The sequence below is a fragment of the Salmo salar genome, chromosome ssa09 (assembly GCF_905237065.1).
Source record: "Salmo salar chromosome ssa09, Ssal_v3.1, whole genome shotgun sequence".
Taxonomy (NCBI): Eukaryota; Metazoa; Chordata; class Actinopteri; order Salmoniformes; family Salmonidae; genus Salmo; species Salmo salar.
In genome coordinates, this window is record NC_059450.1 from 48,924,479 (window position 1) to 48,939,644 (window position 15,166).

General features: G+C 47.2%; 1 protein-coding gene and 1 non-coding gene across 4 annotated transcripts in view; both read right to left on the reverse strand.

The window, feature by feature from the left end:
• Window positions 1–2,376: 2,376 nt before the first annotated feature.
• trnas-uga (transfer RNA serine (anticodon UGA)) lies at window positions 2,377–2,450 on the reverse strand. Its single transcript has one exon. It is a non-coding gene; the product is annotated as a tRNA-Ser (tRNA).
• Window positions 2,451–11,623: 9,173 nt separating this feature from the next.
• numb (NUMB endocytic adaptor protein) overlaps window positions 11,624–15,166 on the reverse strand; it is a 228,040-nt gene continuing 224,497 nt past the window's right edge. For all 3 annotated transcript variants that reach the window (XM_045723764.1, XM_045723763.1, XM_045723765.1), the window contains 2 exons: window positions 13,258–13,422; window positions 11,624–12,357 (listed from right to left, as the gene is read on the reverse strand). In XM_045723764.1, coding sequence (XP_045579720.1) covers window positions 11,687–12,357; window positions 13,258–13,422 — 836 coding nt within the window. In that variant the 3' untranslated portion in view covers window positions 11,624–11,686. The remainder of the gene's footprint in view (window positions 12,358–13,257; window positions 13,423–15,166) is intronic.

Sequence of the window (15,166 nt, forward strand, 5' to 3'; positions counted from 1 at the left end):
GAAGCCCGAGAGGCAGCTCCAAAACATTTTTTTTGGGGGGGGGGCACACGGGGAGATTGGCGAAGTCAGGATTTAGACCTGAGCCAACTCCCCGTGCTTACCGTGGGGAGCGTGTGACCGGTCAGGCACTGTATCTCGTTGCCGGCTCCCTGCATTTGCCGGGCTAGAGTGGGCATTCAGCCAGGACGGGTTGTGCCGGCTCAGCGCTCCTGGTCTCCAGTACGCCTCCTCGGTCCAGGATATCCTGCTCCGGCTCTACGCACTGTGTCGCCAGTGCGCCTTCACAGCCCAGTTCGTCCTGTGCCAGCGCCCCGCACTTGCCGGGCTAAAGTGAGCATCCAGCCAGGAAGGGTTGTGCCAGCCCTACACCCCAGACCTCCAGGGCGCCTCCACGGTCCAGTATATCCTGTGCCAGCTCCGCGCACCCGGTCTCCAGTGCGTCTCCCCAGCCCGGTACGTCCTGTGCCTGCTCCACGCACTCGGCTTCCAGTGTGTCTCTCCAGCCTGGTACGCCCTGTGCCTGCTCCATGCACCAAGTCTCCAGTGTGTCTCTCCAGCCAGTGCGCCTTCCCAGTCCAGAGCATCCGGCGACAGTACCCAGTCCAGAGCTTCCGGCGACAGTACCCAGTCCAGAGCTTCCGGCGACAGTACCCAGTCCAGAGCTTCCGGCGACAGTACCCAGCCCAGAGCTCCCGGCGACAGTTCCCAGTCCAGAGCTTCCGCCGACAGTTCCCAGTCCAGAGCTTCTGGCGACATTTCACGGTCCGGAACCTCCTGAGACAGCTTACGGTCCGGAACCTCCCGAGACGGCTCACGGTCCGGAACCTCCCGAGACAGCTCACGGTCCGGAACCTCCCGAGACAGCTCACGGTCCGGAACCTCCCGAGACGGCTCACGGTCCGGAACCTCCCGAGACGGCTCACGGTCCGGAACCTCCCGAGACGGCTTACGGTTCCGGAACCTCCCGAGACGGCTTACGGCCCGAAGCCTGCAGTGAAGATCCATGGCCCGAAGCCTGCAGTGACGATCCATGGCCCGAAGCCTCCAGTGACGATCCATGGCCAGAAGCCTCGAGAGACGGTCCGCAGGCCAGAGCCTCCAGCGACGGTCCCCAGTCCGGAGCCTCCAGCGACGGTCCCCAGTCCGGAGCCTCCAGCGACGGTCCCCAGTCCGGAGCCTCCAGCGACGGTCCCCAGTCCGGAGCCTGCAGCAAGGGTCTCCAGTCCGGAGCTTACAGGGGGGGTTCCTAGCCTGGAGTCCACAAAGATGATTTATGGTCCGGAGGTCCCAGCGATGATCCCTGCACCAGAGGCGCCACCGAAGTGGGGGGAGCCTCAAGCGGAGCGGGATCTGCGTCCCGCACTGGAGCCTCCACCGAGAGTAGATGCCCACCCGGACCCTCCCCTATAGGTTCAGGTTTGCGGCCGGAGTCCGCACCTTTTGGGGGGTACTGTCACACCCTGACCTTAGAGATTTTTTGAAAGTGTTTTGTGAATTAAAGAATCATGAACACTTTCCACGCTGTGCCTTGGTCTACTTCTAGCACCAACGAGAGCCGTTACAGATGCGCTCAATACGGAAGTGGTCAGATGAAGCTAATATACATTTAAGTCATTTAGCAGATGCTCTTATCCAGAGCAACTTATACCCTTACTACACCACTCGCATCGCGTGCGCGAGCGTTGCAAAATAAATTTAGGAATCTGTTATTCAATTATTGCACCCACACTGCTCGCGTGTCAACAAGCGTCTGCATTGCCAAGGGCTAAAATAGAAGTCATTCCTATTTCTGACGCAGATCGCGCTGCAAGTCCTGCCTCTCCCATCTCCTCATTGGTTTATAGAAGCAGGTACACACGTGCCATCTCCTCATTGGTTATATCCACGTGGGTGATTGAAAGGCGAACTGTGTTGCCGGTTGTCGTGGTAATACTATGAAAGATTAGATGCCAATCACCATATAAGTTCAAAGATGAAAAAGCCTGGAAGGAGGAGAGATGACTAGAAACGATTCGGTTGACTGTTTTTATGTGTGGATTAATTGTCGGAGTAGAGGACCTTGTGCATTTCAGGTAAAATAACAACCTAATGTTTATATACCAGGACAAATTAGCTAGCAACAGCAAGCTAGCTAAATAGGACAAATTAACTAGCAAGTGCAAGCTAACTAGCTAAATTGCCACAAATGTTTAATGCTTTTCGACCTGTCCCCAAATTAACATCACTGGTTCAGAATTTGTTTTGATATTTTAACCTGCGTGTCGTGATCGTGTTTGGTGTAGGGGGACAAAATAAATGTATGCATGATGGCACACGCGGTTTGGGTTCCGTGTTACAGTAGTGAATGCATACATTTTCATATGTTATTTTTTTACTGGTCCAACGTGGGAATTGAACCCACAACCCTGGCGTTTCAAGCGCCATGTTCTACCAACTGAGCCACATGGGACCACTACAGGACTGCAGTTTGATAGCACAGACTGGAATATGTTCCAGGATTCATCCGATAACATTGAGGAGTTTACCACATCAGTCACCAGCTTCATTAATAAGTGTATCGATGACGTCGTCCCCACAGTAACCATACGTAAGAACCAGAAGCCATGGATTTACAGGCAACATCCGTACTGAGCTAAAGGCTAGAGCTGCTGCTGTAAAGCAGTGAGACGCTTATAAGAAATCCCCCTACGACGAGCTATCAAACAGGAAAAGCATCAATACAGGACTAAGAACGAATCCTACTACGCCGGCTATGACGCTTGACGGATGTGGCAGGACTTGCAAACTATCATGGATTACAAAGGGAAACCCAGTCACAAGCTGCTCAGCGACGCCAGCCTACCAGACAAGCTAAATACCTTCAATGCATGCTTCGAGGCAAGCAACACTGAGCCATGCATTAGAGCACCAACTGTTCCGGATCTCCCTCTTCGTAGCCGATGTAGACCTTTAAACAGGTCAACATTCGCAAGGACACAGGGCCAGACGGAATACCAGGACGCATACTCAGAGCATGCTCTGATAAGTGTCTTCACTGACATTTTCATCCTATCCCTGATCTGGTCTGTAATACCAACATGTTTCAAGCAGACCACCATAGTCCCTGTGCCCAGGAACGCCAAGGTAACCTGCCAAAATGACTATCGCCCATAGCACTCACATCTATAGCCATAAAGTGCTTTAAATGGCTGGTCATGGCTCACATCAACACCATCATCCCAGACACCCTGGACCCTCCCATCCACATCGATGGGGCTATAGTGGAGTTAGTTGAGAGCTTCAAGTTCCTCAGTGTCCACATCACTAATGATCTATCATCATACACACACCAACACAGTTGTGAAGAGGGCAGGACAACACCTCTTCTTCCTCAGGAGACTGAAAAGTTTTGGCATGGGTCCCCAGATCCTCAAAATGTTCTACAGCTGCACCATCGAGAGCATCCTGACTGGTTGCATCACTGCCTGGTATGGGAACTGCTCGGCATCTGACCGAAAGGCATTACAGACGGTAGTGCGAACGGCCCAGTACATCACTGGGGCCAAGCTTCCTGCCATCCAGGACCTATATACTAGGCGCTGTCAGAGGAAGGCCCAAAAAATTGTCAAAGACTCCAGCCACCCTAGTCATAGACTGTTCTCTCTACTACTGCATGGCAAGCTGTACCAAAGCACCAAGTGTAGGTCCTAAAGGCTCCTTAACAGCTTCTACCCCCAAGCCATAAGACTGCTGAACAATTACTCAAACGGCCACCTGGACTATTTACATCTACTGAAATTGCATCCCAAATAAAAGCAACAGACTGTGTGAATCAGGCCAACATGGTCAAATTGCTGCAAAGAAACCACTACTAAAGGACACCAATAAGAAGATGAGACTTGCTTGGGTCAAAAAACACGAGCAATGGACATCACACCGGTGGAAAGTTGTCCTTTGGTCTGGAGTCCAAATTGGAGATTTTTGGTTCCAACCGTCGTGTCTTTGTGAGACGCAGTGTGGGTGAATGGATGATCTCCGCATGTGTATTTCCCACCGTAAAGCATTGTCGTGATTTGACTTTCATTAATCTGAATATTTAATCCACTAACTGTGTTTAATTGTTACCCAATTAAATTAATAATGTAACAATTAAGTCAACAATTAATTAATCATAAAGCAATTAACTCACTAGGAATTTGGGGCACCACGGAAGAAGTTGTTTAACCTCTTACATCTAGACGTTCCGCTAGCGGAACACCTGCTCCAATATCCAATGATAGGCGTGGCGCGAATTACAAATTCCTCAAAAATACAAAAACTTCAATTTTTCAAACATATGACTATTTCACAGCATTTTAAAGACAAGACTCTCCTTTATCTAACCACACTGTCCGATTTCAAAAAGGCTTTACAGCGAAAGCAAAACATTAGATTATGTCAGCAGAGTACCCAGCCAGAAATAATCAGACACCCATTTTTCAAGCTAGCATATAATGTCACAAAAACCCAGAAGACAGCTAAATGCAGCACTAACCTTTGATAATCTTCATCAGATGACACACCTAGGACATTATGTTATACAATACATGCATGTTTTGTTCAATCAAGTTCCTATTTATATCAAAAAACAGCTTTTTACATTAGCATGTGACGTTCAGAACTAGCATACCCCCGCAAACTTCCGGTGAATTTACTAAATTACTCACGATAAACGTTCACAAAAAGCATAACAATTATTTTAAGACTTATAGATACAGAACTCCTCTATGCACTCGATATGTCCGATTTTAAAATAGCTTTTTGGTGAAAGCACATTTTGCAATATTCTAAGTACATAGCCCAGCCATCACGGGCTAGCTATTTAGACACCCGGCAAGTTTAGCCTTCACCAAAATCAGATTTACTATAACAAACATGTTATTACCTTTGTTGTCTTCGTCAGAATGCACTCCCAGGACTGCTACTTCAATAACAAATGTTGGTTTGGTCCCAAATAATCCATCGTTATATCCGAATAGCGGCGTTTTGTTCGTGCGTTCCAGAAACTATCCGAAATGGTAAATCAGGGTCGCGCGCATGGCGCAATTCGTGACAAAAAAATTCTAAATATTCCATTACCGTACTTCGAAGCATGTCAACCGCTGTTTAAAATCAATTTTTATGCAATTTATCTCGTAAAAAAGCGATAATATTCCGACCGGGAATCTCCTTTTCGGCAAACAGAGGAAAAATCACAAAGACGGGGCGGCCAGGGCACGCGCCTAAGCCCACAGTCCCTTGATCGGCCACTTGAGAAAGGCGATAATGTGTTTCAGCCTGGGGCTGGGATGACGACATTCAGGTTTTCCCGGGCTCTGAGCGCCCATGGAAGACGTAGGAAGTGTCACGTTAGAGCAGAGATCCTTTGTAAAAGATAGAGATGGCAAAGAAGTTCAAGAAATGGTCAGACAGGCCACTTCCTGTAAAGGAATCTCTCAGGTTTTGACCTGCCATTTGAGTTGTGTTATACTCACAGACACCATTCAAACAGTTTTAGAAACTTTGGAGTGTTTTCTATCCAAAGCCAATAATTATATGCATATTCTAGTTACTGGGCAGGAGTAGTAACCAGATTAAATCGGGTACGTTTTTTATCCAGCCGTGAAAATACTGCCCCCTAGCCATAACAGGTTAACGAGTTACCATCTCCCGAATTAAACTCTAATGATATATGTTATATATGGATAACAGTCACTTATTAATCATTACCTCATATCAGTCTCATTCTGAACAGTCGTAACCCTCTTGGATCTGCAAGAACCCCAACCTTTGCTCATCTTTCAGTACTACAGAAATTTATTTATTTATTTACTAACTAACTAAATAATAACACAGAATACACATACACACTTACATGAGACAAAAGTCCCTAGTGGACTGACATGATATGACGGCTTGTTACATAGAGATGGAGAAGGGGGTGGGGAAAATAGAGAGATGGAGAACAAGGGACATTTATTGTGGATACATTCTAGGACTGCCTTCACATTAATCATATACCTTGCACACAAACCGTCGTCCTTTTGGGTAAGAAATAATGAATGTATTTACGTGTTGAATGTCTTCCTTAGTCGTGTATCTCCATTGGACCCAGGCCTCCGTGAAAAGGGTTCCGTTGGGCCTTCTCCCAAATGAAGTGTAAGGCTCTGATTGTCCACCAGAGGTTACAATGTCCTTTTTAGTTGTAGGTGGCTTCAATGCCTTGTCCTGTAGCCTTTAACACCATCCTGTTAATTCTGCTTTACTTTCACCCGTTCTGGAAGAGTGGTCCTCTGAAGACAGCTAATCAGCCGTGTCGATGATCCCCAGTGGGGTGACGAGAGCAGTGTAGTCGACGATGGTTTGATGAGAGTAACAGGATAGTCCTACCTAAATTCACTTTCTTAGATGCAATATTTAGAGCAGCTACTCAGCCGTATCTTTGATTGTTAGAGAGGCTACTTTGTCTTCTTCACCTCGTGTTGATTTTCAGGGTTGTAACCAATGGAGACGTAAGCTGCAGCTTGTCCTTCTGGTCTGGTAGGTGAGGTTATCATCTTCAGCATGTGTTGAGATTCAAAGTTTCATTTCAGACATGTAGCTCTCGCCTCACATTTCCTGGTCTGATATGTTAATTCTTACCTAGTCCTTTTAAGCACTCTGGTCGAAAAAGGGCAGTTCCATCATGCTGACAAGCTCTCTGACCTCACTCGGGGCATGGCTACTTAATGTGCAAAGTATTCTCAAAACAATGAATCGTATTAGAAAACTAAAATCGCATTCCTATCTTAAAAATACATTCATCGTTTTTCATATTATCTACACCAAGTATTGGATGAAAACTTGACATATTCAGTGTGTACACTTTCCAAATAACAGTATTTTCGTTATACCATTTTTAATGACATCACAAAATAGACAGTTTTCCACATGTTTGAGATATTTGTTCGAAAGTTCACTCTTTAGATGTTTAGAGTTTTTGGCAGGCAAAAGTCGCTCTCTAAACAAAGACATTCCAATCCCTATACTGAAGGGTAGAGAAAGTTTCCCCCTCTAGAGATTTACAGCAGGGTGTGTGGGAGAGAGAGAGACTTGGTTACTGTTACCCCACCCCCCATCAGTCTGATCTGCCCATTCTGATCCTCACAGGACAGTCATGACAGCATGGAGGAGGAGGTGTTATGGTGTGCGGGTGCTTTGCTGGTGACACTGTGATTTATTTAGAATTCAAGACACTTAACCAGCATGCCAACAAAGGAAAAGCAACGAACAAGTGCTCAGCATATGTGGGAATTCCTTCAAGACTGTTAAACGAATTCCAGGTGAAGCTGGTTGAGAGAATGCCAAGATTGTGCAAAGCTGTCATCAAGGCTAAGTGTGGCTACTTTGAAGAATCTCAAATATAAAATCTATTTTGATCCTGCAGCAAAGCACCCCCACAACATGATGCTGCCACCCCCGTGCTTCACGGTTGGGATGGTGTTCTTCGGCTTGCCCTTTTTCCTCCAAACATAACGATGGTCATTATGGCCAAGCAGTTCTTTTTTATCAGACCAGAGGACATTTCTCCAAAAAGAACAATCTTTGTCCCCATGTGCAGTTGCGAACCGTAGTCTGGCTTTTTTTAATGGCAGTTTTGGAGCAGTGGCTTCTTCCTTGCTGAGTGGCCTTTCAGGTTATGTTGATATAGGACTCGTTTTACTGTGAGTATAGATACCTTTGTACCTGTTTCCTCCAGCATCTTCACAAGGTCCTTTGCTGTTGTTCTGGGATTGATTTGCACTTTTCGCCCCAAAGTACGTTCATCTCTAGGAGACAGAACGCGTCTCCTTCCTGAGTGGTTTGACGGCTGCGTGGTCCCATGGTGTTTATACTTGTGTACAGATGAACATGGTACCTTCAGGCGTTTGGAAATTGCTCCCAAGGATGAACCAGACTTGTGGAGGACTACATTTTTCTTCTGAGGTCTTGGCTGATTTCTTTTGATTTTCCCATCATGTCAAGCAAAGAGGCACTGAGTTTGAAGTTAGGCCTGGAAATACATCCACAGGTACACCTCCAATTGACTCATTATGTCAATTAGCCTATCAGAAGCTTCTAAACTCATGACATCGTTTTCTGGAATTTTCCAAGCTGTTTAAAGGCACAGTCAACTTAGGGTATATAAACTTCTGACCCACTGGAACTGTGAATTATAAGTGAAATAATCTGTAAACAATTGTTGGAAAAATTAATTACTTGTGTCATGCACAAAGTAGATGTTCTAACCGACTTGCCAAAACCATAGTTAACAAGAAATGTGTGCTGGTTGAAAAATGAGTTTAATGACTTCAACCTAAGTGTGTGTAAACTTCCGACTTCAACTGTGTGTATAATATCTATCTATCTATCTATCTATCTATCTATCTATCTATCCATCCATGTATCTATCTTTGGGAAAGGACCCGTAAGTAAGCATTTCACTGTTAAAGGCACTACATTGTCAAGCCATCATCTGCATTGGCCTTTCAGCATTTACAGCGATATGGCCTCTGCATTCATACTTCTGGTGCTTCACGGCACAGCACAGCGCAGAGCTGTTGTCAAGGAAGGGAGTTTGTGTTTATACAAATATATATATATAATTTGGCCTCTGCATTCCCCTGGAGGCTCCGCAATCGCGACACACCCGCCATACAGAGCCTCCCATCACATGTTCAGGTCAAGCATAAATTGGATTTTAGTCTACACTCGTTGTTTAGAAAACATGTGACAAATAACATTTAATTTGAAAGGCCTCAAGAATACAACCAGAAGCTTGTTTGTTTCCACCACCATCAATTTATTCAAATCTTTTTAGCTTAAATTGTTCTGGAAAGAATTGGAATAAAACAATGAAATAATTACAAAATGGAAAATAAAAACTTGATCAGATAACAGATCATATTCACAGGCTTGATAAAAATAAAATAAAAAAATAAAGTGTGGCAGATGAAAGTGAGAGACATTGTATTCCCTATACAGTGCACTGCTTTTAACCAGAGCCCTGGTAGTACAGCTACAGTATAGATAGAATAGGGATTTCCATTTGTGACACACAAACAGATCAATCTCTCGGTCTCGTTCTACTGCAAACCGTTGGATTCAGAACTACAGTTCCATTAAAAAGTTCAGGACAACCCTGTCCTATCCTTTTGTCACAGATAAGGCTGGAAGGAGGATTCCTGGACTTCCTGTTTATTACCTTTACAAATTCCAAGAGTTTTCCAACCAGGATTTCTGGAAACTGGGAGATTTAGGGAAAATTACTGGAATTTTACAACGCCATGACCTGTGGTCCATCATTCATCACTGTGGTCAAATGATCAACTACTACAATGTTTGTGCAAATAAAATAAAATAAATGGGAGATCTGTCAATCAATCATTTTCATTGAAAAATATAATTTAAGGAGAAAAATTAGGAGATGACACTGTCCAAAGTGTTAAAATATAAAATAACAAATATTACCAGAAAAATAAAACAAATGACAATGAAGAAGTAAGACAAGAGGAAGTCAAATGTAGTTAAGTACTCACGAGTACTATCGAGAACTAACAAGGGCTATCGAGTACTAACAAGTACCATTGAGTACTCATAAGTACTATTGAGTACTAACAAGTACTCACGAGTACTAACAAGGACCATTGAGTACTAACAAGTACTATTGAGTCCTATCGAGTACTAGACAAGTACTATTGTAGTAAGGAGACTTGAGAGAGCAGAGCTGTAGTACGCAGAGGTAACCTGGGGTGTATTTATTTAGTGGAACATCGTACCAAACGTTTGCTTCAAAACGAGAAAAAAAAATAAGGTTTTGCAAATCGAAAAATGAGTTTCTATTGGACAAATTCAGGTAGGTCCCACCCAGTTTCCATTCCGTTTGGTTCCTAGTAAATACACCTTTGGATACTCTACGATCACCACCACTACTTCTGCCCACTGGCTCCACATTAATTGTTGCTGCAATGAAGATTGATTATTTACAGTGAGATGTACATCCAAGCCAGTCAACGACAATAAGACAGAATTCTTAAAAAAATAAAATAAAACAGCTGTCCATTCAAACACACATTTTTTTCCTCTTTACATCGTCATAGAAATCAGACAACTGCCGTGAGCTATGTTGCTGTGTATACTGTTATGTATAATATAATTGCTTGTATACACGTTACACAATCCCACTCATTCTCATTGTAGCTAGCTAGCCTCTGGCAAAGATTACATACAACTCTTCTGTTAGATTTCCATAGCTATTTAAAATATACCTTAATGCATAAAAATAAAGATTTTGGCATTCTCTTCACTTTTGATTTTGAAGTTTTATATGAGAACCTCTCGTCTGGAAGCTCAGTACTCTTTCAGTGCTGCAGTCCCTTCTGCCTGCCAGGTGGCCGGGAGAGCAAATCGTACTCCCGCCACCTGGGGGCGCTGTGAGCTGGACCAGGAGAGGGAGGAAGGGGGGGTAGGGGAAGGAGCCGTAACCCCTAGTACAGTCATTATGGTCTCTCCAGAGCTGGGAGGGCTAGTTGGGTCTGAGGTGGCGCCGGCTGGTTGAGGCTGACTAGGTTGAGCTGGGTGGTTGGTTGAGGCTGAGGTGGTTGGTTTGGGCAAACTGGGTGGCTGGTTGGGGCTGACTGGGGGGCTGGTTGGGGCTGACTGGGGGGCTGACTGGGGGGCTGGTTGGGGCTGACTGGGGGGGGCTGACTGGGTGGCTGGTTGGGGCTGACTGGGGGGGCTGGCTGGGGCTGACTGGGGGGCTGGCTGGGGCTGACTGGGGGGCTGACTGGGAGGCTGGTTGGGGCTGACTGGGGGGCTGGCTGGTTGGGGCTGACTGGGGGGCTGACTGGGAGGCTGACTGGGGGGCTGGTTGGAGGGCTGGTTGGGGGGATGACTGGGAGGCTAGTTGGGGGGCTGGTAGGGGGGCTGACCGGGAGGCTGGTTGGGGGGCTGGTAGGGGGGCTGACTGGGAGGCTGGTTGGGGGGCTGACTGGGAGGCTGGTTGGGGGGCTGACTGGGAGGCTGGTTGGGGGCTGACTGGGAGGCTGGTTGGGGGCTGACTGAGGGGCTGGTTGGGGGGCTGGTTGGGGCTGACTGGGTGGTTGGGGGGCTGACTGGGTGGTTGGGGGGCTGACTGGGTGGTTGGTTGGGGCTGACTGGGTGGTTGGTTGGGGCTGACTGGGGGGCTGGTCATAGCTCCAGTTTATAGATGCACCCATCCATCTCCCTCCTCCTCCCTCCTCTTCACTCAGGTCCCCCCACTAAGCCAGACCAGACGGCTGGAGAGGCTATATCTCCTCCTCTCTCCCCAACCGGCACAATCAACAGCCTCCTTCCTCTCCCCCCCAGTCCTCCTCCCCCCAGTCCTCCTCCTCCCCAGTCCTCCCCAGTCCTCCTCCTCCCCAGTCCTCCCCCTCCCATCCTCCTCCTCCCCAGTCCTCCCCCTCCCCAGTCCTCCCCCTCCCCCCAGTCCTCCTCCTCCCCCCAGTCCTCCTCCTCCCCACTCCTCCTCCTCCCCAGTCCTCCTCATCCCCAGTCCTCCCCAGTCCTCCTCCTCCCCAGTCCTCCCCAGTCCTCCTTATCCCCAGTCCTCCCCCTCCCCAGTCCTCCCCCTCCCCAGTCCTCCCCCTCCCCAGTCCTCCTCCTCCCCAGTCCTCCTCCTCCTCAGTCTCTAGAGCTGGATCTCAAAGGTTGTGTGGAGCTCGGAGGAGAAAGGGTTAGTGGGCGACGGCGTGGTGTGCTGGCGGGACCGACTCTCCAGGGAGGCCCACTTGGCCTCGAAGGGGTCGGCCGCGGGCTGGAGAGGGGCCGGGGAGGACTGAGGGGGCAGGAAGGGAGGGGCCCAGTTGTCGGCTCTGCCCCCATTGAATGCTACACTCCCATTGGGTGGCTGGAGGGGGACAGGCAGGGGTATAGAGGGCTGCTGGTGGGGGTTGTTGTAAGGATCATACTGAGGGGTGGGGTATGCCTGGGGCTGAGGGGTTGAACCAAACAAATAGGCTACCATCTGAGAGGAGGTGATGCCCACCATGGGCACACTGGGGTGAGCATAGGGCAGCCCGTTGGACATCGGGTATGCAGGCTGGCGAGGGGCAGAGAAGGGCTGGCCAGTGGGTAGTGTGGTTGAGAATGCCTGGGTTGGGGTGCTGGACAAGGCTGGGGGGTTAGGGGTGAGGAACTGTTGAAAGGAGGGTGTAGACGCGGGCTGCAGAGCGCAGATAGACTTGGTGACCTCCTCGAGCCAGCGTTCAGCCTCTGACGGCGTGCGGCGGTGGGATAGGTGCGATGGGGACGCCGTGGTGGAGGGTGGAGCTACAATCACTGGGGTTGTCCAATCACTTCCTGTCAGAGGAAACACCAGAGAAGGTTTGGGAGTGACTAATGATCACGGAGTTGTAGATATAATTGTGAAATAACACTGTGACAACAGCTATAAAGAGCATTATTATCAATAGATTTGATCGACGACAACAATCATGACGTCGCTAACTTGAAAAAAACACTCTTCCCATGTCAGACCTGCTGTGGAGTCCGTCAGGCGTTTTAGTGGAATTCAGGCTGGTTAGTGTTTTGCTATCCTGCTTTTTCTAAAACATGCAGAACAACCAGCCTGTCTTTGTTCTGGTCCGGTGTCTCAGTCCATAGAAACAGAACCAGCCTGTCTGTGTTCTGGTCTGGTGTCTCAGTCCATAGAAACAGAACCAGCCTGTCAGTGTTCTGGTCTGGTGTCTCAGTCCATAGAAACAGAACCAGCCTGTCAGTGTTCTGGTCTGGTGTCTCAGTCCATAGAAACAGAACCAGCCTGTGTTCTGGTGTCTCAGTCCATAGAAACAGAACCAGCCCGTCTGTGTTCTGGTCCGGTGTCTCAGTCCATAGAAACAGAACCAGCCTGTCTGTGTTCTGGTCCGGTGTCTCAGTCCATAGAAACAGAACCAGCCTGTCTGTGTTCTGGTCTGGTGTCTCAGTCCATAGAAACAGAACCAGCCTGTCTGTGTTCTGGTCTGGTGTCTCAGTCCATAGAAACAGAACCAGCCTGTCTGTGTTCTGGTCTGGTGTCTAAGTCCATAGAAACAGAACCAGCCTGTCTGTGTTCTGGTCTGGTGTCTCAGTCCATAGAAACACAACCAGCCTGTCTGTGTTCTGGTCTGGTGTCTCAGTCCATAGAAACAGAACAACCACAGTAGTAGCGAAACACCAAGGAGCCCAAGGCGTCTAAATCTATTTCTATGCTCCGGTCCTTACCTGGGTGTGCAGAGGAAGAGGCGGCTGAGGTATGTTGCCCTGCTTGGCAGTGGGGGCTTGGGGTCTTGGCCCAGGGGTTAGTGTCTCGAGCAGGTAGTGGCGGGGGCAGTGCTGGAGAGTTATCAGCAACAACAACAGGAGGGAAGGCAGGACCGGTACCGTTCCCTACGGCAGAGTGAATAGCAAACAGGACAGCCATGTTGTATGTAGCCGTGGTAGTATTAGATGGACAGGTACAGACATGTTGTATGTAGACGTGGTAGTATTAGATGGACAGGTACAGACATGTTATATGTAGACGTGGTAGTATTAGATGGACAGGTACAGACATGTTGTATGTAGCCATGGTAGTATTAGGTGGACAGGTACAGACATGTTGTATGTAGACGTGGTAGTATTAGATGGACAGGTACAGACATGTTGTATGTAGACGTGGTAGTATTAGATGGACAGGTACACAGATATGTTGTATGTAGACGTGGTAGTATTAGGTGGACAGGTACACAGACATGTTGTATGTAGACGTGGTAGTATTAGGTGGACAGGTACACAGACATGTTGTATGTAGACGTGGTAGTATTAGATGGACAGGTACACAGAGATGTTGTATGTAGACGTGGTAGTATTAGGTGGACAGGTACACAGACATGTTGTATGTAGACGTGGTAGTATTAGGTAGCAGGTACAGACATGTTGTATGTAGACGTGGTAGTATTAGATGGACAGGTACACATATATGTTGTATGTAGACGTGGTAGTATTAGGTGGACAGGTACACAGACATGTATGTAGACGTGGTAGTATTAGGTAGCAGGTACAGACATGTTGTATGTAGACGTGGTAGTATTAGGTAGACAGGTACAGACATGTTGTATGTAGACGTGGTAGTATTAGATGGACAGGTACAGACATGTTGTATGTAGACGTGGTAGTATTAGATGGACAGGTAAAGACATGTTGTATGTAGACGTGGTAGTATTAGATGGACAGGTACAGACATGTTGTATGTAGACGTGGTAGTATTAGATGGACAGGTACAGACATGTTGTATGTAGACGTGGTAGTATTAGATGGACAGGTACAGACATGTTGTATGTAGACGTGGTAGTATTAGGTGGACAGGTACAGACATGTTGTATGTAGACGTGGTAGTATTAGGTAGCAGGTACAGACATGTTGTATGTAGACGTGGTAGTATTAAATGGACAGGTACAGACATGTTGTATGTAGACGTGGTAGTATTAGGTGGACAGGTACACAGACATGTTGTATGTAGACATGGTAGTATTAGATGGACAGGTACACAGACATGTTGTATGTAGACGTGGTAGTATTAGGTAGCAGGTACAGACATGTTGTATGTAGACGTGGTAGTATTAAATGGACAGGTACAGACATGTTGTATGTAGACATGGTAGTATTAGGTGGACAGGTACAGACATGTTGTATGTAGACGTGGTAGTATTAGATGGACAGGTACAGACATGTTGTATGTAGACGTGGTAGTATTAGATGGACAAGTACAGACATGTTGTATGTAGACGTGGTAGTATTAGATGGACAGGTACAGACATGTTGCATGTAGACGAGGTAGTATTAGGTAGCAGGTACAGACGTTGTATGTAGACGTGGTAGTATTAGATGGACAGGTACAGACATGTATGTAGACGTGGTAGTATTAGATGGACAGGTAGAGACATGTTGCATGTAGACGTGGTAGTATTAGGTAGCAGGTACAGACGTTGTATGTAGACGTGGTAGTATTAGATGGACAGGTAAAGACATGTTGTATGTAGACGTGGTAGTATTAGATGGACAAGTACAGACATGTTGTATGTAGACGTGGTAGTATTAGATGGACAGGTACAGACATGTTGTATGTAGACGTGGTAGTATTAGATGGACAGGT